The 27,927-nt window shown below is 39.5% G+C and overlaps 3 protein-coding genes and 1 long non-coding RNA gene across 12 annotated transcripts in view; 2 read left to right on the top strand and 2 right to left on the bottom strand.

The window, feature by feature from the left end:
• Positions 1-30: 30 nt before the first annotated feature.
• Positions 31-4,883, bottom strand: LOC147846137 (uncharacterized). Its single transcript, XR_015481520.1, has 2 exons — positions 3,745-4,883; positions 31-3,329 (listed from the first exon to the last, which is right to left on the bottom strand). It is a non-coding gene; the product is annotated as an uncharacterized LOC147846137 (long non-coding RNA).
• On the top strand, positions 40-14,033 carry dxo (decapping exoribonuclease). 6 transcript variants are annotated; one of them, XM_087245425.1, is made up of 8 exons: positions 40-720; positions 2,172-2,398; positions 4,355-4,574; positions 5,113-5,248; positions 6,612-6,706; positions 8,160-9,305; positions 12,018-12,420; positions 12,540-14,033. In XM_087245425.1, the coding sequence occupies exons 1-6, from the start codon at positions 311-313 to the stop codon at positions 8,287-8,289; spliced, it is 1,218 nt and encodes a 405-aa protein (XP_087101551.1). In that variant the 5' UTR covers positions 40-310; the 3' UTR covers positions 8,290-9,305; positions 12,018-12,420; positions 12,540-14,033. The 6 variants fall into 6 exon arrangements, with proteins under 6 accessions (XP_087101551.1, XP_087101553.1, XP_087101552.1 ...); XM_087245427.1 differs by having other exon boundaries at positions 8,160-9,316; positions 12,274-12,420; XM_087245426.1 differs by having other exon boundaries at positions 8,160-9,419; positions 12,054-12,258; positions 12,805-14,033.
• anks4b (ankyrin repeat and sterile alpha motif domain containing 4B) overlaps positions 8,209-27,927 on the top strand; it is a 31,897-nt gene continuing 12,178 nt past the window's right edge. Inside the window, exon 1 of the mRNA XM_087242478.1 lies at positions 8,209-8,454. Within this exon, the coding sequence (XP_087098604.1) occupies positions 8,342-8,454 (113 nt within the window). The 5' untranslated portion in view covers positions 8,209-8,341. The remainder of the gene's footprint in view (positions 8,455-27,927) is intronic.
• On the bottom strand, positions 13,600-27,034 carry slc25a17l (solute carrier family 25 member 17-like). Of its 4 annotated transcripts, none has more exons than XM_087245438.1 (9): positions 26,811-27,034; positions 26,661-26,721; positions 25,641-25,707; positions 23,402-23,550; positions 22,470-22,586; positions 21,357-21,502; positions 19,136-19,231; positions 18,962-19,044; positions 13,600-17,610 (listed from the first exon to the last, which is right to left on the bottom strand). In XM_087245438.1, the coding sequence occupies exons 1-9, from the start codon at positions 26,880-26,882 to the stop codon at positions 17,463-17,465; spliced, it is 939 nt and encodes a 312-aa protein (XP_087101564.1). In that variant the 5' UTR covers positions 26,883-27,034; the 3' UTR covers positions 13,600-17,462. The 4 variants fall into 4 exon arrangements, 2 of the variants coding, with proteins under 2 accessions (XP_087101564.1, XP_087101565.1); XM_087245439.1 differs by having other exon boundaries at positions 26,819-27,034; XR_015481461.1 differs by having other exon boundaries at positions 16,405-17,923; positions 18,010-19,044.

Here is a 27,927-nt window from a genome sequence, read left to right as displayed (position 1 = left end):
GCTTTTATTCTGAAATGTAAAGGACGGGACTTTTATTTTGAACATGCTGTTTCCTCCTATCTGTTGTTTACACGCTAACAACTGTGTGCTCAGTTAATTTTGTTGAGGTATATGCTTCATATTACAAACTATTAGACACGTTTACTTTTTATAGATCAAATATACAACATCTCTGCAGGATGTTCGCTAATTTCGTCGAGAGTATCACTTAACCTGGCCGCATTCATTCATTAGCTTAAGTTAACTCTTAGCAGGAACGTTAGCATTAGTGTTTAACCCATCAGAAAATACTATCTTAAAGCACAACACAATGGCTCAGGGTTACCGCAGAGATCCCAATCATCATCATCCTGAGTCGGGTTATAAGAGACCCAGAGACCCTTGCGGTGATCTGCCGAGCGATAAACGACACCGCCCGCCGCCCGCTGAAGGCCGGACTCTGAGCGCTGACCGCCGGCTATACGAGAGACATTTCCCGCTGTACAAGCAGCCGCTGGAGGTGGGCTGTTTTTCGCTGGACGCCCGCAGAAACTTCTTTAACGACCACAGGCAGCTACGGTATTATGTGGAGCCCCGGAGGAGCCCGGACTTTAACCTCAGAGACGGATACACGAGCCGGTTTATAAAGAGAGACGATGGCGTGAAGGAGAAGCTGGACCACATGCTGAGGTGGATCCTGGAGAACAGACACAAGATGCAGAACAGCAACTCCAGCAGCTGGTAAAGATAATTCCCTGTAACTACACTATGAAGAAATTCTGTTTTTTTTGTGTATTACAGTTCCCCACAAAAAAAGCACTATAGTGATTGATTTGTAGTGTATAACGTTAGTACTAACTTATTTTGTACACTCACCGACCACTTTATTCGATACTAGTACTGGGTTGGCCCCCTTTTGCCTTCAGAACTGCCGTAATCCTTCGTGGCGTAGATTCAACAAGCTACTGGAAATGTTCCTCAGAGATTTTGCTCCATATTGACATGATAGCATCACACAGTTGCTGCAGATTTGTCGGCTGCACATCCATGATGCCAATCTCCCGTTCCACCACATCCCAAAGCTGCTCTATTGGATTGAGCTCTGGTGACTGTGGAGGCCATTTGAGTACAGTGAACTCATCGTCATGTTCAAGAAACCAGTCTGAGATGATTCATGATTTATGACATGGTGTGTTATCCTGCTGGAAGAAACCATCAGAAGATGGAGACACTGTGCTCATAAAGGGATGGACATGGTCAGCAGCAATACTCAGGTAGGCTGTGGCGTTGATGCTCAATTGGTACTAATGAACCCAAAGTGTGCCAAGAAAATCCCCCCCACACCATTACCCCACCACCACCAGCCTGAACCGCTGATACAAGGCAGGATGGATCTATGCTTTCCTGTTGTTGACAGCAAATTGTGTGCCGAGCATCTGAATGTGTCAGCAGAAATGGAGACTCATCAGAGCAGCAACGTTTCTCCAATCTTCTATTGTCCAGTTTTGGTGAGTCTGTGTGAATTGTAGCCTCAGTTTCCTGTTCTTAGCTGACAGGAGCGGCACCCGGTGTGCTCTTCTGCTGCTGTAGCCCATCCGCCTCAAGGTTGGCCGTGTTGTGTGTTCAGAGATGCTCTTCTGCAGAGCTCGGTTGTAACGAGTGCTTATTTGACTTACTGTTGCCTTTCTATCAGCTAGTACCAGTTTGGCCATTCTCCTCTGGCCTCATCAACAAGACATTTGCGCCCACAGAACTGTCAATATGGAGCAAAATCTCTGAGGAATATTTTCAGTACCTTGATGAATGTACGCCACGAAGGATTAAGGCAGTTCTGAAGGTAAAAGTGGGTCCAACCCGGTACTGGAAAGGTGTACCTAATAAAGCGGCCAGTGAGTGTATATTATGTTTAAAAATCTTTATTTTGTATGTGATTAATCTTTGCTCAGCACTAATATAATAATAATGCAATAAAGTTTATAAAACTTGAAGAATGCACACTTATATAGCTTTTCTCCAGTCTACTGCACTGAAGAATTTTATTCTTTTTAATCATCATAATGTCACTGTCAAGAAAAAAAACCTAAAACAACTGCTAAATGAAATAAAGGAGATATGCAAAAGTCTATTTTAACTTGTTTTAATTAAATTAAAACTGAAACTATAATAAAAGCAGAGTTATGTTGTGTTTGCAGTGCTCTGGGCGTGGATTTCGTCACATGGAGAGGACACCTGACCAAAGTGCTGACCACCCCGTACGAGACCCAGGAGGGCTGGATGATGGCGGCCTGCAAGTTTAGAGGCAGCATCTACATCAGCGAGGTGGAGACGGAGCAGGCGAGAGAGAACCGAGAAACACGCTCCGAGCGGCAGGAGGAGATGATGTACTGGGGATATAAGTTTGAGCAGTACACATGCGCAGGTGAATACACCACCCACTCTTCTGGACTATATGCATGTGTTTTTAAAGACCTGCAGAATGAAGCCCGACACACAGTGCATAAAACTGAAGAGTTTATTCTGTGAAAACCACCATCCTGGATGTACTTTATCCTGGTTATTACATGGCTACTTGCCACAAAACATACAAATTAGGCACAAAACATTATTAGTTGTCTTATTAGTTCTTTAATTAAAAGGAAAGCTGACAGAAACGAAAACAACTGATGGAGTATACACTAACCTGTGCATTGTTCCGACACAAGATGGCGCCAAACAGTCCAAAACACAAAGCTGACAGTAACTAAAACAGCTGATGGAGTATACACTAACCTGCACATTATTCAGACACTAGATGGAGACAAACAGCCAAAAACACAACAGAAACTAAAACAGCTGATGGAGTATACACTAACCTGCACATTATTCAGACACTAGATGGAGACAAACAGTCCAAAACACAACAGAAACTAAAACAGCTGATGGAGTATACACTAACCTGCGCATTATTCAGACACTAGATGGAGACAAACAGCCAAAAACACAACAGAAACTAAAACAGCTGATGGAGTATACACTAACCTGCGCATTATTCAGACACTAGATGGAGACAAACAGCCAAAAACACAACAGAAACTAAAACAGCTGATGGAGTATACACTAACCTGCGCATTATTCAGACACTAGATGGAGACAAACAGCCAAAAACACAACAGAAACTAAAACAGCTGATGGAGTATACACTAACCTGCGCATTATTCAGACACTAGATGGAGACAAACAGTCAAAAACACAACAGAAACTAAAACAGCTGATGGAGTATACACTAACCTGCACATTATTCAGACACTAGATGGAGACAAACAGCCAAAAACACAACAGAAACTAAAACAGCTGATGGAGTATACACTAACCTGTGCATTATTCAGACACTAGATGAAGACAAACAGCCAAAAACACAACAGAAACTAAAACAGCTGATGAAGTATACACTAACATGCGCATTATTCAGACACTAGATGGCGCCAAACAGTCAAAAACACAACAGAAACTAAAACAGCTGATGGAGTATACACTAACCTGCACATTATTCAGACACTAGATAGCGCCAAACAGTCAAAAACGCAACAGAAACTACAACAGCTGATGGAGTATACACTAACCTGCGCATTATTCAGACACTAGATGAAGACAAACAGCCAAAAACACAACAGAAACTAAAACAGCTGATGGAGTATACACTAACCTGTGCATTATTCAAACACTAGATGAAGACAAACAGCCAAAAACACAACAGAAACTAAAACAGCTGATGGAATATACACTTACCTGCGCATTATTCAGACACTAGATGGAGACAAACAGCCAAAAACACAACAGAAACTAAAACAGCTGATGGAGTATACACTAACCTGCGCATTATTCAGACACTAGATGGAGACAAACAGTCAAAAACACAACAGAAACTAAAACAGCTGATGGAGTATACACTAACCTGCGCATTATTCAGACACTAGATGGAGACAAACAGTCAAAAACACAACAGAAACTAAAACAGCTGATGGAGTATACACTAACCTGCGCATTATTCAGACACTAGATGGAGCCAAACAGTCAAAAACAGCAGCTTGATAGACCAGCAGATACATATGAATGTGGACAAGAGTATATAATGTATATTCACTGACGGTAAAGGTGATTCTCAGTTACCAGGATAGCCTGTGTTATTTAGAGGTTGTTGTCTGGGAATTATCCTAAAAAAATCACATCTAAACACAACAGAAGGTATTGGAGGAGATGTGAATGAAGCTAGTGCTACAACTTTGCTTCATGTCATGGTATTAATTCATTCAAACATCATCAATTTAGCAAAATATTGCCCATTTTCAATGCAAATTTTGTCATTGTCCACTTTTGACTGTTGTGCTTTTTCTTTAAGATGGTGCAGACGGGACTCCAGACCCAGGGGGTGTTGTGAACACCAACGAGGCCTTCTGTACGGTGGTTCAGACGCGTCTGGCTGACCATAAGCTGCTGTTTTCTGGAGAGGTGGACTGCCGCCTGAAAGACCCCGATGCTCCTCCGGCTCCGGGGTGTTATGTGGAGCTCAAGACTTCAGCAGAGATCTGCACCCCCAAACAACGCAGCAACTTCCACAGGTGACTGCTGTGCAATGTTTAAGGTTGTTCGCTTTGCTCCGCAGGTCTTTTCCGCCTTCTAGTGTTTATTCTAGCCGAAATATAACAAATAAGACTTTCTCCGGATGAATAAATATTATAGGAAATACTGTGCAAAGATTCCTGAACCTGTTCAACATCATTTAGGAAATATTTTTACAATTCTTTAATCTTTGCCATGATGTCAGTACATAATATATACTAGTATTCAGCTTAAAGTGACATTTAAAGGCTTAATTAGGTTAATTAGGGTAAAGTTAGGGTAATTAGGCAAGTCATTGTATAAATATCAAGAAATAAAATAGAAAAAATATTGCTTAAAACCTTAAATGGTTTTACTTTAAACTGCTTTTACTTCCGGGCCATAGGAAATAATGGGGAAAATTCCTTGCTGTTAAACATCATTTGGAGAAAAATTCAGGATGGCAAATAATTTAGACTTTAACTGTGTGTTTTATATATATTTATTAATATTATTATAATTATTTTTTTGCACAACCCAAACGTGTTTCTCTTAAAGGTACAAGCTTCTGAAATGGTGGGCGCAGTCCTTTCTTCCTGGAGTGCCACAGATAATCGCTGGGTTTCGAGACCATGATGGGATAGTGGTGTCTGTGGAGACCTTCCAAACCTCAAAGATATCGCAGATGATCAAGGTTTGTCCTGTATACCCTTAAAATGAAATAGATCTTCTGTTGGTGGACATGGACAGGTTCTTAAAGCACACATGAAATCAAAACCACATTGATTTTGTCAGCTCACACGGCTAGTTTTGTGCTGAACAGTTCATCTGCGCATGCCATTAAGAAAAAAACAAATGTGTTCGCCCTCTAAAATTGAAATCTGAAACTGCACTTCCTGTTTGTTTTCAGTTAAATTGTCAGATTAAGACTGTGTGAGTTGTTGGGCGTGGCCAAAGAGCTTAGAATGACCAAGAGGCGACACTCAATGGAACGTTCCATTGCAACAGCAGCGCCCAGCAACAGCCCCGGATTCTGCCATTTTGGAGTGAAAGCATTCGGCTGTCCATTGGATCTCATTGCTGTCGCGATGGCGAAGAGCTGCTTAGTTTTTAATTTATTTATTTAAAAAGCGCATTAAAGCTGAGATACAACCTGAAAGACGACAATACAACACTTACAGTCACAATCATCAGTGCTTCAGTTTATTAAAATAGTTTAGTCTGTAAAATAGTTTATTTTACAGACTTATAATATGCTTGCTGTTGTTCTATTGGAGTCTTCATTGCAAAATGGCCACCGAATTTCCCAAATCTCTCTAGAGCTGGGGTGGCCAACCCTGAGAGCCACCTTCCTGCAGATTTCAGTTGCTACCCATATCAAACACACCTGGCTGTAATTATCACATGGTATTCAGGTCCTAATTAATTGGTTCAGGTGTTTGATATGGGTAGCAACTGAAATCTGCAGGAAGGTGGCTCTCCAGGAACAGGCTTGGTCACTCCTGTTACAAATAAATAATAACTTTCAGTTGCTACCCATATTAAACACACCTGAACCAATTAAATAGGACCTGAACACCATGTGATAATTACAGGCAGGTGTGTTTGATATGGGTAGCAACTGAAATCTGCAGGAAGGTGGCTCTCCAGGAACAGGGTTGGCCACCCCTGCTCTAGAGTGTCACCTCTTGGTGATGCTATGCTCTTTGGCATGGCTAACATATTAACCACGCCCCTCTAGCTGTCAATTTTGACAACAAACAGAAATGGTGAGGAGGAGGAGTCGGTTCTAATAACTTTCTCCAACCACTTTTCCTCATCCTTCTGAATGAAACGCCTACTTTACTACATCCAATCAGCTCACAGTAGAACAAATAAGCCACTCCCACTGTTTTCTCATTTAATATTCAGTTTCTCTGTCACAATATGAACAAAATGGTCACAGCGACTGGTTCATGCGGATGATGGCTAAAAACACTGCTGTCTGAAACACATTTGACGTCATTATAGTAAAGAAATGTGGATCAGTCTTCTTTCCTCTTTATTTTTACCTCTAGAACGAGTATAACTGCTGGAAGCCGACAGTCTGTATGAATTTCTGCAGCGATTTCTTGACCTTCGTCAAATCCGTCGTCAAAGAGGATGACCCAAGGTAAGCGGACTTGAAAATGTGTCAGCGTTAACTCAAATTTATTCGCCCTTCTGTGAATTTCTTTGTCAAGTATTTCCCAAATGATATTGAACAGATTCAGGAATTTCTCACAGTATTTCCTATAATATTTTTTCTTCTGAAAAAAGTCTTTTTTATTTTATTTCGGCTAGAATAAAAGCAGTTTATAATTGTTTTAAAGCCATTTTAAGGTCAATATTATTAGCCCCCATAAAGGGCCATGAAAGCCCCTCGTTTCTGCAGGGTGTTTTCACACCTCTACTTTGGAAAAAGTCTGAAAAGTGGGCGTGTCCAGCTCTGTTTAGGGGGGAGTGTCGGAGGAACTAAAGTGGGATGGTGTGGGAGTGTCTGTTTAGGTGCGCTGAGTTTCAGAGTCAAAATACACACACACACACAGGGGAGGAAGTGACTGTGTTTACATGGACATCTGTAGTCGAATTATTTGCCAAATTATAAAATGTTGGACTTTAACTGCAGTTTGGCTCTTTCATTCAGGGAATTCATTCATGCCCCTCACGACAAACGAGATATTTGATTGGAGGAGCTGCTCTAAGCGTGTATTTTTCATGCAATGTTTGATACCGCACGGCGAATGAGAGAAAAAAACCCTCCGCATTTCCCAGAAACTTAGATGCACACGGCAGGTAGCGTCAGAAAGCCGCGTGTGTTATTCCGGTCACAAAATGCGGTGAAAATCCTACACGAGGGTAAAGTTTGGTTGTGGTGCTAACATGTTTACACTCGGTGCAATAGTTAACTTAGTTCGATACGAACAAACTGAATAAACAAAGAGCACTGGTCGCTCCAAATCTGTAGAGACAGGACAATCACCAGCAACTAGAGCCGCATCTTTATTAAGAGGAGACGAGCAGCGAATCCGGATCTCAGCGTTTGCAGATGAGAACAGCTCTCAGGTAAACAATAATCCTCCTTAGACACGTAAGTTATTGTTGTCGAGCGTCGCGTACACTGTTAATCCACACGTGACTCCAGCTGAGCTCTCACAGAGAGAAAATGAAAACAAAACTGAACTGCAGCAAACTATAAAAGCAACACTTCACGCTTGTTTTGCCAACACAACGTGGCGTCTCTGTCGTCTAAACACTGTGACAGTAATGAATATTAATGAAGATGCACAATAGAGCGCGCTGATTGGTTTGAACCAAGCTTTACTCATGCATTAATGCAGCACACTGTAATCATGCACTGTCATCATGACAACGATAAAATAAATCAGTTTTTAGAAATGAGTTATTAAAACGATCATCTTTAGAAATGTGCTGACAAATCTTCTCTCTGTTAAACACAAATTTGGGGGAAAATATACAGGAGGGCGAATGCTACTGATCAACAACTGTGTGTCGATCTTGCCATGAAATAAGTTGCTAATGTGACCACAAACAAACAGAGATGTGCTGTGCTGTTGTTGTTTCAGACTGGTGTACCTGTTTTCCTGGGATCCACGCAGAGACGTGACGTACACCGTCCACAGAGACTCCACACACACTTTTATACCTGACTGGTACATAAAGGACATGACGAGCCACCCTGCATCAGACCACTGACACACACACACACACACACACACACACACACACACACACACACACTGACTGCATGTTCATCAATCACACACACAGACACACTGAATCACTCCAGCTTGCATTTTCTCTGGATTCAGCTTGTGATTCTGGAATTGAATGGAATCCACCTGCACTATTGTTTATTTTGTAAGTATATCTGTATTTCAGCCTTATTATTATTTATAATGATGAATTGAAAATGTCCTTGGGGATTTTTTAAACGATGTACATAGTCGATGTTTTTTGTATTTAGCATTTTTACAGTTCTATAAAATTCTGTGGGCCGTATTTGATGAAACAGGAGTAAAATCAGTGTGTTTTTGTCAATTTTGGTCACTTTACATTAATGTTTCATAAGTTAATGTTAGATCATGGATTTATTAATATGACCTAATCATGAACAATACTCGTACAGCATTTATTAATGCATTATTAACTTCCAAATGCAGGCATGTTAATGTTACGGTGCAGTAGTTAATGCACTGTGCTTCCATTAACTAACGTTAACAGAGATGAATAACTACTGTATTAAATGTGTTCACTGCCTGTTCATCTTAGTAAATGCATGAACTAATGCAACCTTACTGTAAAGTGTTACTGAAATCTTTATTAGTGCATCATGAACAGTGTTGAGGGAGTTAGTTACTCAATAAGTAATGTTAGTGGCTTCATTCAACACGATTTAAAACTCCTAAACATCTCAACAAATAGAGATTAAACTTTACGTTTGAGCCTTTAACTTTTAATTTTTAAATGCAGTGCATACAGAATAACATACATGAGATTTTATGCATGAAAACACTTAAAAGCATTATTTTATATACTATATTGACACACATTTCAGACTCAATCCATTGTTTCTTAAGTGTGGTCAGCCGTTTTAATGAATGAAACCTTCTCTAGCTGAAAAATATAGTTATTATGCATGATATATTTGTATAACAAAAACACAATCACTTATTTAGAACTGTTGAATGTATTTACTGTATTTAAGGCAGGTACATTACAAGTAACTAATTAAATGACCTAGAAATAATTAAGAATAATCCCTCACTTAATTTTCAGGTTATTTAATTAGTTACTGTAATTAGATTACTTTTCTGCTGGAAAAAGTAAAGAGATTACTTTAATATTATCATCAGAATAGTAATCTAATTACAGTAACAAATTAAATTAAAGCTGCAAGCAGCGATGAAAGGGACCTCGCACCCGGGCTCACCGCCGCCCGGTAGCCTCTGGATAACAGAGAACAGCGAACAATATTAATTTCAGCCGATATAAATAAAGAACCTGAGAAAAATCACAGATTTATGCCAAACTTCCTCCTGTCAGCAGGTGGCGCTATAACTGTGACTCAAGATCAGCATGTAGATGTCTTTAGGAGAGGCATCTCATCTAACCTGTGAATTTTCAGGCAGATCGGACATTGTGTGGCTGAGTTATAAGCCAAACTACCTTCTGCCAGCAGGTGGCGTTTTGACTGACTCAATATTGTTATGTGGATGTGTTCAGGAGTGGACTTTTATCAACCATGTGAAGTTTCAGGCAGATATGAGATTGTGTGGAGATTGTGTTATAAGACAAACTACATTCTGCCAGCAGGTGGCGCTAATAAAGACTCAATATTATTATGTAGATGTGCTCAGGAGAGGACTTTTATCAACCATGTGAAGTTTCAGGCAGATCGGACATTGTGTGGCTGAGTTATAAGCCAAACTACCTTCTGCCAGCAGGTGGCGCTATGACTGACTCAATATTGTTATGTATATTTGTTCAGGAGAGGACTTTTATCAACCATGTGAAGTTTCAGGCAGATCAGACATTGTGTGGTTGAGTTATAAGAACTTCCTGTTCCATGGCGAAGCGTTGAGGTTTGTCATGCCGCCACGGACACGCCTTTCTGCGAAAACTCTAGATTTTCACAATATATCATCGCTAGAGCTTTCAGATGACACCACCCAAATTTGGTGCTGATACTATAAAATTTGTGAGAGAAGTTCGTGACAGTGTAAAACATGTAATTTCCTGCGGCCAGCAGGTAGCGCTATAGCTTTTCCTGGATATCGGCATGTTAAAGTGTTCAGGTCAGGACTCTTATCAAACGTGTGAATTTTGAGGCAGGTAGGATAAAGCATGCCTGAGTTATAACGACTTCCTGTTTTGTGGCGAATCGTCAAAGTTTGCGAGGCCGCCACAGACACGCCCATCGACAAAAACTCTTAATCTTCGCAATTTAACATCGCCAAGGCCTTTAGATGACAAAGCCCAATTTTGGTGTTGTTCGGATAAAATCCCTAGGAGGAGTTCGTTAAAATACAAAGCCTGGAAATGGCAAAAATGCCACTTATTCGCCGCAGGAAGTTAAAAATATTCAACTTCCTGTTGGGTTTGAGATATGGCTCCAAGAGACTTTTTCGTATGTTTTGGCGTGTTTGAGGTGTGTGCCAATTTTCGTGCATGTGCGTGGTTCGTAGATCGGGGGCTCGTCCATTTAATTTTTCTAGGTGGCGCTGTCGAGTCATATTGCCACACCCACTTCATTATTGTTATGGGGATGTGTTCAGGAGAGGACTTTTATCAACCTTGTGAAGTTTCAGGCAGATCGGACTTTGTGTGGTTGTGTTATAAGGACTTCCTGTTCCATGGCGAAGCGTTGAGGTTTGTCATGCCGCCACGGACACGCCCCTCTGCCAAAACTCTAGATCTTCACAATATATCATCGCTAGAGCTTTCAGATAACACCACCCAAATTTGGTGCTGATACTATAAAATTTGTGGGAGGAGTTTGTTACACTGTAAAACATGTCATTTCCTAAGGCCAGCAGGTGGCGCTATATCTGTATCTAGATATCGGCATGTAAACGTGTTTAGGTCAGGACTCTTATCAAATGTGTGCAATTTGAGGCAGATCGGATAATGCATGCCTGAGTTATACCGACTTCCTGTTTTGTGGCGAATCGTCAAAGTTTGCAAGGCCGCCACGGACACGCCCATCGACGAAAACTCTAAAGCTTCGCAATTTAACATCGCCAAGGCCTTTAGATGACAAAACCCAATTTTGGTGTCGATCTGATAAAATCCCTAGGAGGAGTTCGTTAAAATACAACGCCTGGAAATGGCAAAAATGCCACTTTTTCGCCGCAGGAAGTTAAAAATATCCGACTTCCTGTTGGGTTTGAGATATGGCTCCAAGAGACTTTTTCGTATGGTTTGGCATGTTTGAGGTGTGTGCCAATTTTCGTGCATGTACGTGATTCGTGTATCGGGGGCTCGTCTGTTTAATTTTTCTAGGTGGCGCTGTTGAGTCATTTTGACACGCCCACTTCCGAGACCCATATCAACCTGCTATTTACACCGCGTTTGGTGTGTGTGCAAATTTTCATGAGTTTTCGGGCATGTTTAGACCCTCAAAAGTGCCCCGATAGGGGGCGGAATAATAATAATAATAATAATAATAATAATAAAAAACGGAGCAATTCCAATAGGGCCTACGCACCGTTTCGGTGCTCGGTCCCTAATTACCTAGAAATGAAAAATAATGCCTTTATTTGCTGATCATTTAATTAGTTACTGTAATTAGATTACTTTTCTGCTGGAAAAAGTAAAGAGATTACTTTAATACTATCATCAGAAAAGTAATCTAATTACAGTAACAAATTAAATTACCTAGAAATGAAAAGTAATCCCTTATTTCCTGGTCATTTAATTAGTTACTTGTAATTAGATTACTTTTCTGCTGGAAAAAGTAGTCTAGTTACAGTAACTAATATAATTACAAGGAACTAAAGTAATCCTGTACTTTTTTCAGCAGAAAAGTAATCCAATTACAGTAACTAATTAGATGACCAAGACATGAAAAGTAATCCCTTAATTCCTGGTCATTTAATTAGTTACTGTAATTAATTACTTTTCTGCCATAAAAAGTATTTTCTTTACTTTTTCAGCAGAAAAGTAATATAATTGCAGTAACTAATTAAATGACCAGAAAAGAAAACTAATCCCTTTAGATAAGTTGTCTAATTGCATTAAATTACCTAGAACTAAGTAATCCCTTATTTTTTTTAGAACAAAAAGTGATCTAATTACAGTAATTAAATTACAAGAAAAATAAAAGTAATCCCTTTAAATGTTTTCTGCAGAAAAGTAATCTAGTTACAGTAATTACATTACCAGAAAATAGTCACTTTTTTTTTTTTTAGCAGAAAAATAATCTAATTACAGTGACTAATTAGATGACCTAGACATGGAAGGAATCCCTTATTTCCTGGTAATTTAATTAGTTACTGTAATTAGATTACTTTTCTGCTGGAAAACTTAAAGGATTACTTTTTATCACCTTGTAATTTTATCAGTTACTGTAACTAGGATTACTTTTTTCAGCAGAAAAATAATCTAATTACAGTAACTAATTAGATGACCTAGACATGAAAAGTAATCCCTTAATTCCTGGTAATTTATTTAGTTACTGTAATTAGATTACTTTTCTGCTGGAAAAAGTAATCTAGTTACAGTAACTAATATAATTACAAGGAAATAAAAAGTAATCCTGTATTTTTTTCAGCAGAAAAGTAATCTAATTAAAGTAACTAAATAAATGACCTAGACATGGAAGGTAATCCCTTATTTCCTGGAAATTTAATTAGTTACTGTAATTAGATTACTTTTCTGCTGAAAAAAGTAAAGAGATTACTTTAATATTTTCATCCAAATAGTAATCTAATAACAGTAAATAATTAAATTACCTAAAAATGAAAAGTAATGCCTTTTATTTGCTGATCATTTAATTAGTTACTGTAATTAGATTACTTTTCTGCTGGAAAAAGTAATCTAGTTACAGTAACTAATATAATTACAAGGAAATAAAAAGTAATCCTGTACTTTTTTCAGCAGAAAAGTAATCCAATTACAGTAACTAATTAGATGACCTAGACATGAAAAGTAATCCCTTAATTCCTGGTCATTTAATTAGTTACTGTAATTAGATTACTTTTCTGCTGAAAAAATAAAAAAAGTATTACCAGAAAAGAAAACTAATCCCTATAAATAAGTTGTCTAATTGCATTAAATTATCTAGAAATAATAAGTAATCCCTTACTTTTTACTACAAAAAAGTAATCTAATTACAGTAACTAATTACACTCAACACTGATCATGAATATAAGCACAATTTAACCAAAGTGAGAAAAACAAATCATGTTTTAGGATTGTTTTCTTAAACTTTGGCCTGATCTTTTATGTTTCCAAATGTACTTTCAGGATATGATTTGTAAAAAACTCACAGAGAACTCGCTCTGAGCAGGACTTCTTAAATCTTTATTAGCATTCATATGCGGTTTGCCATTCATAAAAACATGCCAAAAAAGTGCACATACAGTTGAATAATGTGTTCTAGGACAAAATTAATTTACAAAATGTATGCTATTTAAAAGTTAAGAACAAAAAAACTCTAGTACAAAGCTTTAGTAGCCTGTAACTGGTTTGTTGTCCAGTCTTCAGACTCGCAGCAGATCAGACGTCTGTAAACTACATTTATTTAAGGCAGATCTGGTGTGAATAATCTTCACCTCAAGCTCATGTCTACACTGAACGCTTTTAAATGCCTTTCATCAATGCCGAATTGCAATAGCTATCTTGTAAGTACATGTAAATAAAAATGTGTGACATATTTTCTTCATAATTTTCAGAGCTATGCTAATTAATGCAATAAATTCAACATCCTCTATGTACGTGTTTGCTGCTTATTTTTTTATAATTATTTATCCATTTTATTGCACAGTTGAGACAAAAATTATTAGCCTGTGAAATTATTCTTTTAAATATTACTATATAATGCCCCATATCAATTGAGTGCTATTATTATTAGCCACTTTCTCATTATGATTACAGTAATAAGTTATGATTCTGATGTCTCAATTTGACATTTTTCAGTTTTCTAAGTTCACACATTCATCATTTATTATTTTATGCTACTTTTTCTATCATAAAAATGGACTATAAGACATTTTAGATGCACTGTGGTGGTCATTTCTAGACCCATTTATTAATGATATTAGCTGCTAACAAGATATAATTAGTGGTTAATCTGGCCAACGTTTATGTGCGTAATGTCAGTTTATATGTTGTGGAACCATGTATGGTGACTTTACTGACATTGCTTGCAACATACACTCACTGGCCACTTTATTAGGTACACCTGTCCAGCTGATCGTTAATGCAGATTTCTTTTCGGCCAGTCGCATGGCAGCAACTCAATGCATTTAGCCATGTAGACATAATCAAGACGATCTGCTGCAGTTCAGTTTGGGATGTGGTGGAACGGGAGATTGGCATCATGGATGTGCAGCCGACAAATCTGCAGCAACTGTGTGATGCTATCATGTCAACATGGAGGAATATTTTCAGTAGCTTGTTGAATCTATGCCATGAAGGATTAAGGCAGTTCTGAAGGCAAAACGGGGTCTGACATGGTACTAGTAAGGTGTACCTAATAAAGTGGCCGGTGAGTGTATATGTTTTTTTTTTTAAGTAATAAACAACCCTTAGTAGCACTCCAGGGTTTTTCCAATGAGTATTTTAAATAAGGATTAAAGATTTCATCGTTTCAGCAAGGTAACTAAACTATTTGTTAGTCCCCACTAAAATATAAACAACCAACTAATCATATTACAGTATTCAGGGTCCGACAAAAAAATGAGGATTAGAATATGAAATTACTTTGTTCTCATTCAATATATTATACGTTTTGTCAATTTATGCAAAAATGTGCATAGCTACTGTTTACTTCATAGGTCTAAAATAATATTTACTTTAAAATCGTGAAAATGGCGCCGATCAGAGATGGCTTTTTTTTTTTACTTGACGATCATCTTTAATTAAATAGTTCACGCTAAAATGAAAACTGACATAATTTACTCGTCCTCAACTTTATATAAGTTTCTTCCGTTGAACACAAAGGAAGATATTCTGAAGAATGCTGGAAAACAGGCTTCCATTGTAACAACATACAAGACTAATAATGTGCAATAATATTTATAATTATTAATTAAGATAACATTAATAATACTCAAAAAAAGGTAGATATTCTTCAGGATATCTTCTAAACTCTATTTAGAATTTTCATTTCCGAGTGAACTATCCCTTTAAATTCAGAAAAAATGAATGCTTTGCTTTAGAAATAACAGAAGACTCGTGTGGCACAGATTTAGCCTTTTAGCTCTACATGATGTTAAACATCAGTAACTTGATCATATAAACATTTTTTTAGAAAAGTAACATGTTAAAAACTAAAACTGCATATAACTTAAGATTTTTTTTCTTTAAACTGACCTGTGCTGGCTGATGGGATATGTGTGTGTGTGCACTGACTTTGGTGGTTTACAAGGACAAAAATTCATGGGTATGACCTATATGGACTCCGTTAAGGTGGTTTACAAGGACATGCCTTGTGTCCTCGTAATTCAAAACTGTTAAAAGCCAGGTTAAACAAGGTCTTTTCACATTTGAATTTGCCGTAGGTTTGGGTTTAGAGTAGCGCTGCACAATAATGGAAAAATATTTGCGATATTGTTGCTCATTATTACAATAAAATAGAAAAATAATCAATTTTTTTTAGCTGTTTTCAAATAATTTATTAATTTAATAATATTAAAATAAAAAGCTGCATGATGCTGGAAAAATCTGATGTTGATGTTAAGTATTGTGATTAATGATAGTTCTTACGATGTAACATTTCCCTAGAAAAATACTGTTTTAATTAGCCGTTTTCGTTTAATAATATTAAAATAAACAGGTAAAATATACCTATTAGATCTAATTAATTCTAATTCAGACTTAAAAACTCTGTCAAGAGGGAAACATTAAAGCTGCGGTCACGCTTGACTTTTCCTCCCATAGACTTCCATTCATGCGCATGCAAATGCGTCAGATCGGAAACGCAGGATCATGCGTCAACTTTCGCAAGTTTAAGCTTGGTGAACTCTGACCTGCGAAATCGCATCACTTGACTGCGTAAGAACAATCGAGGATCAAAACACGACCTCTCTGGACAGAAATTTAACACGGAGCAATCGCTCACTTTTTTAAATGTCTAATAAGCTTGTTTTATCCCGCCCCTTTTCGCAGCGCCGTACGACAGAATATCGCATGCTCAAACTCTAATGTGACTGCAGCTTTAGTCTGTAAAACACAATGAATGAGTGAAACCTCATTGTCTGACTCTAATTGGCTGTTGTCATTTTCCCGCCATTACTGATTATTTTCACATCTGCGACTCTCCAGCCAATAGCAAAACAGCAACTACTGGGAAGGCGGGGCTATAAGAAGCAAGGTCCCATCTGATTGGTCAACTTTAGATCAACAGCACATAAAATAAATGTAATTAATCACATGTGTCTACGATACCATGATCGCGATAACGGTAATTTAGCGATATATTGTGCAGCTCTAATTTAGGGGTAGGGCAATATAATCTTTATGTACTCCGTTAAGGTGGGTTAAGAGGACATACTTTGTGTCCTCATAATTCAAAACCGTTAAAAAACCCTTTAAACAAGGTCTTTTCACATTTTAAATTGCCACTGGTTTGAGTTTAGAGTAGCGCTGCACAATAATGAAACAAATATGCGATATTGTTGATGATTACTACAATATAATGGAAAAAATTCTATTTTTATTTGCTGTTTTCAAATAATTTATTCAAAATAAAAAAGCTAGGGCTGCATGATACTGGAAAAATACACAATGTTGGTGTTGAGTATTGCGATAACAATATTTCTCACGATGTAACATTTCCCTAGAAAAAATGCTGTTTTAATTATCTGTTTTAAAATCATGAGTATTTAATATTATTAAGAGTAAACAGGTAAAATATAACTCTTAGATCTATTTAATTCTAATTCAGACTTAAAACTGTGTTGAAGTGCAAACGTTTAGTCTTTAAAACACTATGAATGAGTGAAAAGCTCCGCAGATAGTCTGACCCTGATTATTATTGCTATTTGTGTTAATGTAGAGCACTTTGGTCAGCCCTAGCTGTTTAAACTTAAGCGTATTACGCCTATGGAGAGTCCTCATAAACCACCAATACCAATGTGTGTGTATGTTAGAGAGGTAGTGGTGGGTCAATCTCTCTATACTCAAGGCTAGAGTGTGTGTTGTCAGTGCTTGAGTTTCCTCTGAAGGCCCATGAGTCTGAATGTGGCGGCGGTGATCTTCTCGTACACCACAAACATGAGTGCTGCCGTCAGCACCGTTTGAAGCAGCTTCGCCTCCAGACCTTTATACAGACCCAGCAGCCCGTGTCTCCTGTTAAACACAGAGCAGCTTAATAGAGCTGTGGCGAGTGCATTTTAGTTTTAGTGGCAATTTACAAAAGGCATTGTTCTTGCTTGGATTTGAACAGTAGATGGTGCTCTTGGCTAGCTTTGTACAGCGGATGGCGCTCTAGGTGAGTCTTTAACAGCAGACGGCACTTTGGGCTAGTTCGCACAGCATACGGCGCTCTAGGCTAGTTCGCACAGCGAACGGCTCTCTAGGCTAGTTTATACAGCGGACGACGCTCTAGGCTAGTTTGCACAGCGGACGGCGCTCTAGGCTAGTTCGCACAGCGGACGGCGCTCTAGGCTAGTTCTCGCAGCGGACGGCGCTCTAGGCTAGTTCTCGCAGCGGACGGCGCTCTAGGCTAGTTCTCGCAGCGGACGGCGCTCTAGGCTAGTTCTCGCAGCGGACGGCGCTCTAGGCTAGTTCTCGCAGCGGACGGCGCTCTAGGCTAGTTCGCGCAGCGGACGGCGCTCTAGGCTAGTTCGCGCAGCGGACGGCGCTCTAGGCTAGTTCGCGCAGCGGACGGCGCTCTAGGCTAGTTCGCGCAGCGGACGGCGCTCTAGGCTAGTTCGCGCAGCGGACGGCGCTCTAGGCCAGTTCGCGCAGCGGACGGCGCTCTAGGCCAGTTCGCGCAGCGGACGGCGCTCTAGGCTAGTTCGCGCAGCGGACGGCGCTCTAGGCTAGTTCGCGCAGCGGACGGCGCTCTAGGCTAGTTCGCGCAGCGGACGGCGCTCTAGGCTAGTTCGCGCAGCGGACGGCGCTCTAGGCTAGTTCGCGCAGCGGACGGCGCTCTAGGCTAGTTCGCGCAGCGGACGGCGCTCTCTAGGCTAGTTCGCGCAGCGGACGGCGCTCTAGGCTAGTTCGCGCAGCGGACGGCGCTCCAGGCTAGTTCGCGCAGCGGACGGCGCTCCAGGCTAGTTCGCGCAGCGGACGGCGCTCCAGGCTAGTTCGCGCAGCGGACGGCGCTCCAGGCTAGTTCGCGCAGCGGACGGCGCTCCAGGCTAGTTCGCGCAGCGGACGGCGCTCTAGGCTAGTTCGCGCAGCGGACGGCGCTCTAGGCTAGTTTTCAGGCTCTCTAGGCTAGTTTGCGCAGCGGACGGCGCTCTAGGCTAGTTTGCGCAGCGGACAGCACTCTAGGCTAGTTTGCACAGCGGATGGTGCTCTAGGCTAGTTTTCACAGCGGATGGCGCTCTACGCTAGTTTGCACAGCGAATGGCGCTCTAGGCTAGTTTTGACTAGAGACTCCGCTCTACCTGAAAATGTAGAAAATCGTGAATCGTATATTTTGATCTTCACTGTATAGGGCTGTAAAGTCTGGCAGCTTAGGTGAACTTACTTGATCCGGTCCATTAGCAAAGAAACCACATTCCTCAGGCTGCCCACCAGCCCACCTTTATCATCTGATTTATACTGGCCAAACTGCAGAGGAAGAAAGCACAGCACCAATGAACAGCAGTCACATGTATTATCCAGCATATCATCTTTAATATGATCATGCACAGGTCATTACCCTGAGAATGGCCTGAACCGTCTGCAGAGGATACGTCGCAGTCGTTGCGATAGCTTTAGCGATGGCACCGATGAGAAAGATCTCGAATGAGGAGATCTGTCCGTAAAGATGAAATGTAGAAGTCGTTTAACACACTCTTAAAGGAACAGTTCACCCCTAAAACTGAAACATTCTGTCGTCATTTACTTGTTCAAAACCTAAAGATGATATTTAGTAAGCAGGGGTCCCTTTCTAAACCAAATATAAAATTACGACTTTTAATGACTTTAAAAAGCTGAATTAGCTAAATTGAATGCAAAATCAATGTTTAAAATAAACAAAAAAAATAGCTTGCAATTGTTTAAATTGCACCAGATTTGATGCAGATTTTAGTCAGCCAGGGCAACATTCAAATTCAGATTTTTCATATATTTTGAGCAACAGTTTTTTGTTAATTTGCAACAAGAATATTATAGGTGTAAAGCATTACTTTGCTACAGCAATACAATTTTTTTATGTTTTTAGAGGCTAAATTCAATTCAAACAACTGTCCATACTATTTTCGAATTGGATGTCTACTTTACAGATATTGTAAAAACAAACAAACTGTTTATACCTCTCAAAACATAGAGGGCACCTTTGTATGGTTATCAATGTAAACTGGATGTCACCTGGTGGTTATGTCTGGTACTGCAGCCAAGCAGTATTTGACTCATTTTCTGAGATCTCAACTTCAAATTTGAAATTGAATTTGTTCAGAGAAAAAAAATCACCAGCCACTTTATTAGGTAAACCCGTCCAACATCTCGTTAATGCAAATTTCCAATCAGCCAATCACATGGCAGCAACTCAAAGCAATTAGGCATGTAGACATGGTCAAGACGATCTGCTGCAGTTCAAACTGAGCATCAGAATGGGGAAGAAAGGGGATTTAAGAGACTTTGAACGGGGCATGGTTGCTGATGCCAGACGGTAGTTTTCAGAAACTACTAGGATTTTCACGCACAACCATCTCTAGGGTTAACAGAGAATGGTCTGAATAAGAGGAAATATCCAGTGAGCGGCAGTTCTGTGGGCGCAAATGCCTTGTTGATGTCAGAGGAGAATGGCCAGACTGGTTCCAGCTGATAGAAAGGCAACAGTAACTCAAATAAGCACTCGTTACAACCGAGCTCTGCAGAAGAGCATCTCTGAACACACAACACGTCCAACCTTGAGGCGGATAGGCTACAGCAGCAGAAGAGCACACCGGGTGCCGCTCCTGTCAGCTAAGAACAGGAAACTGAGGCTACAATTCACACAGACTCACCAAAACTGGACAATAGAAGATTGGAGAAACATTGCTGCTCTGATGAGTCTCCATTTCTGCTGACACATTCAGATGGTCGGGTCAGAATTTGGCGTCAACAACATGAAAGCATGGATCCATCCTGCCTTGTATCAGCGGTTAAGGCTGGTGGTGGTGGGGTAATGTTGTGGGGGAGATTTTCCTGGCACACTTTGGGCTCATTAGTACCAATTGAGCATCAACGCCACAGCCTACCCGAGTTTTGTTTGCTGGCCATGTCCATCCCTTTATGAGCACAGTGTCCATCTTCTGATGGCTACTTCCAGCAGGATAACGCAACATGTCATAAAGCTCAATCATCTCAGACTGGTTTCTTGAACATGACGATGAGTTCACTGTACTCAAATGGCCTCCACAGTCACCAGCTCTCAATCCAATAGAGTAGCTTTGGGATGTGGTGGATTGGCATCATGGATGTGCCGCCGACAAATCTGCAGCAACTGTGTGATGCTATCATGTCAATATGGAGCAAAATAAGTATCTTTCTGAATCTATGCCACCAAGGATTAAGGCAGTTCTAAAGGCAAAGCAGGATCTAACCCAGTACTAGTAAGGTATACCTAATAAAGTGGCCGGTGAGTGTATATCTTCAATTTTAGGCTAAAACAGATTTGTAAAATGCATATTTTATATAGTATAATGAAATGTACATTTATTGTTTTAAGATTTTCCTAAACATAGAGGCACATCACTTTTGTTTTCTTCCTACGATCTGACATGTGCCTTTTTAAAATGAGACCAAGCTTAAACCTGTGCACCAAAGTTTTAAAAACTGGCAGTCAATTAAGCTGAACATGTCATGTTCATGTTTATGCTCAAGAAATGGGGGCAACATGGTTGAAGGGTTAAATAAATGACCGGTTAAATGAATGAAACGTCCCATTGGTCGCTCACCTTTCGTCCTCCACGTCCGGCTTTTCGCTTCATGGCCTCATAAAACATGAACTGCACAGCAGGGTTAAAGACGAGAACAAGAGATGGCAGCGTCCCGTTCCACAGCGTCCCGACTCCCTCATGAGCGATGATCTGAGAGAAGGCGTCTGTAAGAGGAGATCAGCAGGATTCATTCAGTGCTACAGCGCAGATCTGCCCTACTTAAAATATTTAGCGACAACAATGTTCCCCAGCTGACTCACTGGGCGTTTCTGTGTGGAGTTTGCATGTTCTCTCCCGTGTTGGTGTCAGTCCAAACACATGCGCTATAGGAGAATTGATGAGCTAAACTGGCTACAGTGTATGAGTCCGTGTATGTGTATGGGTGTTTCCCAGTACTAGATTGCAGCTGGGAGGGAATCCGCTGCATAAAACATATACTGGAAGAGTTGGTGGTTCATTTTGCTGCAGGGACCCCTGATAAATAAAGGACTAAGCCGAAGGTATGTGTGAATGTAGTGCGCCCTGATGAGTGCGCGAGGAGGTCAGGTGACCCAGTTTATTGGTAGATATTGGGTCACCAGCTTTCGTGGTTTAGTCATCAAAGCGACCAGACTACAATCAGACTTTTTATTAAAGCTAATAATAATGTAAATAATGTTTATTTTCTTCCACAGTGCAATCATTTTGCTTCACAAGACTTCAGTGTGTCATCAGGAGCCACGGCTATTGATTTGGACTTGCTTATTTTTAATCTAAAAAAAAAAAAAAAACAGTCCATTCACTGCCACTATATATGAATGACCACAGATTCAGCTCAATTTTCTTAAATGTTCCACCGAAGAAAAAAAAGTCACCTACATCTTGGATGAGCTGTCAGTAAGCAACCTAACAGGAAATGTTCATTTTTGTGTGAACTATCCCTTTAATTTGAGTGGAGGACACAATAAATGGCTGTTTTTCAACTGTGCGCTGTGTCTCAGCTGACTATAAAAGTGCTTCTCTTAGTAGGTGACTGGACCGATCATTAGTTTGTGGCTTATAATCATCAGAATAATAGTGTGTGTGTGTGTGTGTGTGTGTGTGTGTGTGTGTGTGTGTGTGTGTGTGTGTGTGTGTGAGAGTGTTTCTGACCCAATATGCCCTTGTAGTGGGTCTGGTGGAGCTCTTCATTCCTGAACTTTGCGCCCTGGAGCTTCAGCCGTGTGTTCACCACCCACATTGGTGTTGTCAGCAGAACATTGACCGCTCCTATAGGAGAAAAGACAGGAAGAATCAGTGTGTGTGTGTGTGTGTGTGTGTGTGTGTGTGTATATATATATATATATATATATATATATATATATATATATATAAATAAATAAATATAAATAAATATATATAAATATATAAATATAAATAAATATATATAAATATATAAATAAATATATATATAAATTACATTTTAGCATGTATAATGGAGTCTTTTCACGTTTCCGGGTTTCTCAGTATTGGAAGTGGTCATAGTTAGTAAACTCAGAGCACTGTGAATGTGAGAGTACAACAAATCATTGCTTTACAATCCAATTTGCTGAAATAATGAAAGAAAAACTACACCATGGTGTTCTCAAGACTTTCAGAAAGAGGAAACCATAATAATAATGTAATGTAAATAAAGAGAATAATGTCAGATTTACTGTCCTGCACCCATAGACTCTGCATTACAAACACCTGATAGACGTTAAGACCTACAAGACAATTCATTCATTCATATTCTTTTCGACTTAGTCCCTTAATCGACTTAGTCCATTAATCTGGGGTCACCACAGCGGAATGAAACGCCAACTTATCCAGCATATGTTTTACGCAGCGGATGCCCTTCCAGCTGCAACCCATCTCTGGGAAACATCTATACACACTCATTCGCACACATACACTAAGGCCAATTGAGCCTACCTGATTCCCTACAACACAATATTTCAGTGAATTTAAGACTTTTTAGGGCCTAAAATTTTAGTTAGTTTTGTTCAACAGACATTTAGTCTATAATTTGGATTTATAACTAAATAAATAAAGCAAATGAGCACCTGATATGAAGCCCATGAGCAGATCTGTGCTGGGTCTCGAGCGGTCGGTCACCATCACCCTCTTCAGTGTGTTGAACGTGTAGAAGTAGACAAAGTTAGAGCAGCACAGGCTGGAAATGACCGGGAACCAGCCCCGATACAGAGACAATCTGAAACGGAAAAAAGCAGACATTCAACGGTTTAAAATCACATTCATGTCAGTGAAATTGTACTGTGGTGTGCACTAATCGAATTACAGATTCATTGCAACATAATTAATTAAGCTGACACTTTATTAAATACACCTGTACAACTGCATTTAAAATGAATATCTGATCAGCCAATCACAAGCTGTTAAAACTAGCCTAGAGCGCCGTCCGCTGTCAAAACTAGCCTAGAGTGTCATCTACTGAGCAAAACTAGCCTAGAGCACTGTCTGCTCTAAAAAAACTACCCTAGACAGACATCTGCTGTAGAAAAACTAGCCTAGAGCACCGTCTGCTGTAATAAAAATTACCCAAGAGTGCCGTACGCTGTTAAAAACTAGCCTAGAGCACCATCTTCTGTCCAAACCTAGCCTAGAGCGGCATCTGCTCTTCAAAACTAGTCTAGAGCACCATCTTCTGTTCAAAGCTAGTCTAGAGCACCATCTTTTGTTCAAAACTAGCCTAGAGCACCATCTGCTGTTCAAAGCTAGTCTAGAGCACCATCTTCTGTTCAAAGCTAGTCTAGAGCACCATCTGCTGTTCAAAACTAGCCTAGAGCACCATCTGCTGTTCAAAACTAGTCTAGAGCACCATCTTCTGTTCAAAGCTAGCCTAGAGCATCATCTTTTGTTCAAAACTAGTCTAGAGCACCATCTTCTGTTCAAAGCTAGCCTAGAGCACCATCTTTTGTTCAAAACTAGCCTAGAGCACCATCTGCTGTTCAAAACTAGCCTAGAGCACCATCTGCTGTTCAAAACTAGTCTAGAGCACCATCTTCTGTTCAAAGCTAGTCTAGAGCACCATCTTTTGTTCAAAACTAGCCTAGAGCATCATCTTTTGTTCAAAACTAGTCTAGAGCACCATCTTCTGTTCAAAGCTAGCCTAGAGCATCATCTTTTGTTCAAAACTAGTCTAGAGCACCATCTTCTGTTCAAAGCTAGTCTAGAGCACCATCTTTTGTTCAAAACTAGCCTAGAGCACCATCTGCTGTTCAAAGCTAGTCTAGAGCACCATCTTCTGTTCAAAGCTAGTCTAGAGCACCATCTGCTGTTCAAAACTAGCCTAGAGCACCATCTTTTGTTCAAAACTAGCCTAGAGCACCATCTGCTGTTCAAAACTAGTCTAGAGCGGCATCTGCTGCCCAAAACTAGTCCAGAGCGGCATCTGCTTTTCAAAACTAGTCTAGAGCGCAATCTGTTGTTCAAAACTAGTCTTGAGCGGCATCTGCTGTCTAAAACTAGTCTAGAGCGGCATCTGCTGTCCAAAACTGGTCTAGAGCGGTATCTGCTGTCCAAAAATAGTCTAGAGCGCAATCTGTCGTTCAAAACTAGCCTAGAGCACCATCTTCTGTTCAAAACTAGTCTAGAACACCCATCTGCTCTTCAAAACAAGTCTAGAGTGCCATCTGTTGTTTAAAAACTAGCCTAGAGTGGCATGTGCTGTTCAAAACTAGTCTAGAGCACCATCTGCTGTCCAAAACTAGCCTAGAGTGGCATCTGTTTTTTAAAAACTAGCCTAGATTGGTGTGTGCTGTTCAAAACTAGTCTAGAGCACCATCTATTGTTCAAAACTAGCCTAGAGCGGCGTGTGCTGTTTAAAACTAGCCTAGAGTGCCATCAGCAGTACAAAAACTAGCCTAGAGCGCCATCTGCTATTAAATGCTAGCCTAGAGCACCGTCTGCTGTTACAAGTTAGCCTAGAGCACTGTCTGTTGTTAAAAACTAGCCTAGAGCGCCATCTAATGTTCAAAACTAAATTCAGAATTGATAGAAGAACGAATATCGAAGCATTATGAAAATGAATGTGATCATTATGATTTTTCAGCACAGTTCTGGTCAAGAATATCTGCTGGAGTTCAAACTGAGCATCACACCAGAGAAGAAACGTGATTTATGAGACTTTGAACATGGTTGTCGATGCTTAAATCCTAAATCTAATGCTCAAATCGGTTTACTTTAACTTGACGAGAGTTACTTCTCTTATACTGAATGTGTAAAACTGTAATAAACTGTCCAGTGAGTGTATTTAGGTGTATTTAAATGCATGAGACTCACACGCCCTCCTCCTTGGCGATCTCAGCCAGAATGATGGGGGTGGACTGAGACTTGCGGTTTTCATCCACTGCAACAGAATGACACACATTAAACATTTTTTTATATTTTATAGTAATGCTTTATTATAGTAAAATTAACATATGAAGAGAAAACCTGAAACTTGTATCACCTGGTATATATATACATAAGTATATACACACACACACACACACACACACACATATATATGTTATACCTTTATATCAAATTTGTTTATTTATACACTTGTAATTTTTGTAATTATTTTATTTAAATACTTTAGTGTGTTTTTTCTTTTAATTATTAATCAAATTATTTTTTTTTTATTAATTTAATAAGTTAATGTTTTTGATGCGTTGATGACTATTTGTATAACTTAGTTTCACGACAAATACCAACTGGGGAAATGTTTTGTGCACTGTAGTTTGTAGTAAAACTATAGTTCACATTTGTCCGGTAAATTTTCACATCTTTACCAGCTGTTTGTGGAGCCGAACATCGTTTTTAGATATGACACACATATTTCTAGCTTCTTAAATGTTTTTAAGGCATGACAGCAAAGGTTTTTACACACTACAATTCACTATAACACTTTAATTTAGCTCGTTTTAGTTAACAATTGTTCTTAGTTGCATTTATAACTTGCTTAAAGGCATAGTTCACCCAAAAACACTAATTCTGTCATGTAATAACCCTGCACTTGCTTCAAACCAACATGATATGTCTTTAAACACAATGGATTATGTTTTAAAGAAAGTTGAAAACTTCTATAGTTGGATAAACAAATGCAATGGAAGTCAATGGTTACCGGCTTCCAACATTCTTCAAAACATCTTCTTTTGTGTTTAACAAAACTAAATCTTAAACTACTTTGGAACGACTCAAGTATAAATAAATGATGACAAATTGTCATTTTTGACTAAATGATCTCATTTAACGTACATTTCTACAGTATATTTCTATTAAAATCTATTTTAAAAGGCAGGACGATAGAAATCTCACCCTGAAGTCTGATCCTGGCTGTGTCCAGAGGGAAAAACACTGTCATTGCTGTAACACTGCCCTTCAACACAACGAAACAATGACAAAAATCACACAGTGACGATGTTATTACAGTAATACACGATAATGTACAGGAGCTAATCTGCTCACCATCGCACCTGCCACTGCATGAACCAGTGTTTCATAAGAAAACAGGCCGACTGAGCCGCTGCTGTCCGACATATTTGCTCGATAAACAGTCTTGATTTTCTTTTAATGAACTGACAGTCACGGATAATAATTACTGACGGCTTAAATCATGTTTACTGCTGGATGCCGACTACAAAATCACGTTAATGACAGCTTCCGCGTTCAAATCAGTCGCTTCTATGGCCGGTGTTTCTGGAGCTTCCGTTACTATTTAGCGACCCTAGCGGCCGGAGGAAGAAACAAGTCACACTGACGGAAAAACCTAATATATTTCTGTCAAAAATTACCGTCTTAAAATCTACACATTAAAGTCAGAACTAAACATGTTGATATGGTTATCTCACATTGCTAGCTTTGTGGTAAACAATTCACCTGTGTACATTATAAAGTAGGCCTACACATGAAGTCAAAACCATTGATTCAGTTAGCTCACATTGCTAGTTCTGTGGTGAACAAATAATCCGTGAATGTTATTAAAGTACACATAAAACCAAGACTAGTTGGTTAGCTCAAAATGCTAGTTTTGTGATGAACAATTAATCTGTGACTTAAGTACACTTGAAATCAAAACTAAAAGTGATTTGGTTTGCTCACATTGCTAGTTCTGTGGTGAGCAATTCATCTGTGAATGTAATTAAAGTAAATCAAAACTAACCATGTTGATTTGATTAGCTCACATAGCTAGTTTTGAGGTGAACAACTCAGAATAAAGTAAGTCTAATTGTGTTGATTTGGTTAGCTCACACGGCTAGTTTTGTGGTAAAATTCATCTGTGAATGTACAAAGTATACACTTGAAATCTAATATTATTTGGTTAGCTCACAGTGCTAGTTTTGTGGTGAACAATTCATCGGTGAATATTACATTACACACAACTAACCATACGGATTTGGTTAGCTCACATTGCATGAACAATTAATCTGTTAATGTTATTAAAGTAAATCAAAACTAAACATATTTATTTGGTTATAGCCCTGCTAAAAAATCCAGCTTAAACCAGCCTAGGCTGGTTGGCTGGTTTTAGCTGGTCGACCAGGCTGGTTTTAGAGGGGTTTTGGCCACCTCCAGGCTGGTTTCC

Source organism: Danio rerio, chromosome 3 (assembly GCF_052040795.2).
Source record: "Danio rerio strain M-AB ecotype USA chromosome 3, GRCz13ab, whole genome shotgun sequence".
Classification (NCBI taxonomy): domain Eukaryota; kingdom Metazoa; phylum Chordata; class Actinopteri; order Cypriniformes; family Danionidae; genus Danio; species Danio rerio.
The sequence above is the reverse complement of the archived record's forward strand: the minus strand, read 5'-3'. Positions and strand labels throughout refer to the sequence as shown.

What these genes read in the sequence shown, in the direction of transcription:
- dxo (XM_087245425.1), top strand. Translation starts at nt 311, where the DNA reads ATGGCTCAGGGTTACCGCAGAGATCCCAATCATCATCATCCTGAGTCG. An exon ending in CAACGCAGCAACTTCCACAG is followed by an intron (nt 4,575 to 5,112) that starts GTGACTGCTGTG and finishes TTTCTCTTAAAG; the next exon opens with GTACAAGCTTCTGAAATGGT. An exon ending in GTCAAAGAGGATGACCCAAG is followed by an intron (nt 6,707 to 8,159) that starts GTAAGCGGACTT and finishes TTGTTGTTTCAG; the next exon opens with ACTGGTGTACCTGTTTTCCT.
- slc25a17l (XM_087245438.1), bottom strand. Translation starts at nt 26,882, where the DNA reads ATGTCGGACAGCAGCGGCTCAGTCGGCCTGTTTTCTTATGAAACACTG. An exon ending in GCTCATGGGCTTCATATCAG is followed by an intron (nt 22,587 to 23,401) that starts GTGCTCATTTGC and finishes TTTCTCCTATAG; the next exon opens with GAGCGGTCAATGTTCTGCTG. An exon ending in CCACTACAAGGGCATATTGG is followed by an intron (nt 21,503 to 22,469) that starts GTCAGAAACACT and finishes CTCCTCTTACAG; the next exon opens with ACGCCTTCTCTCAGATCATC.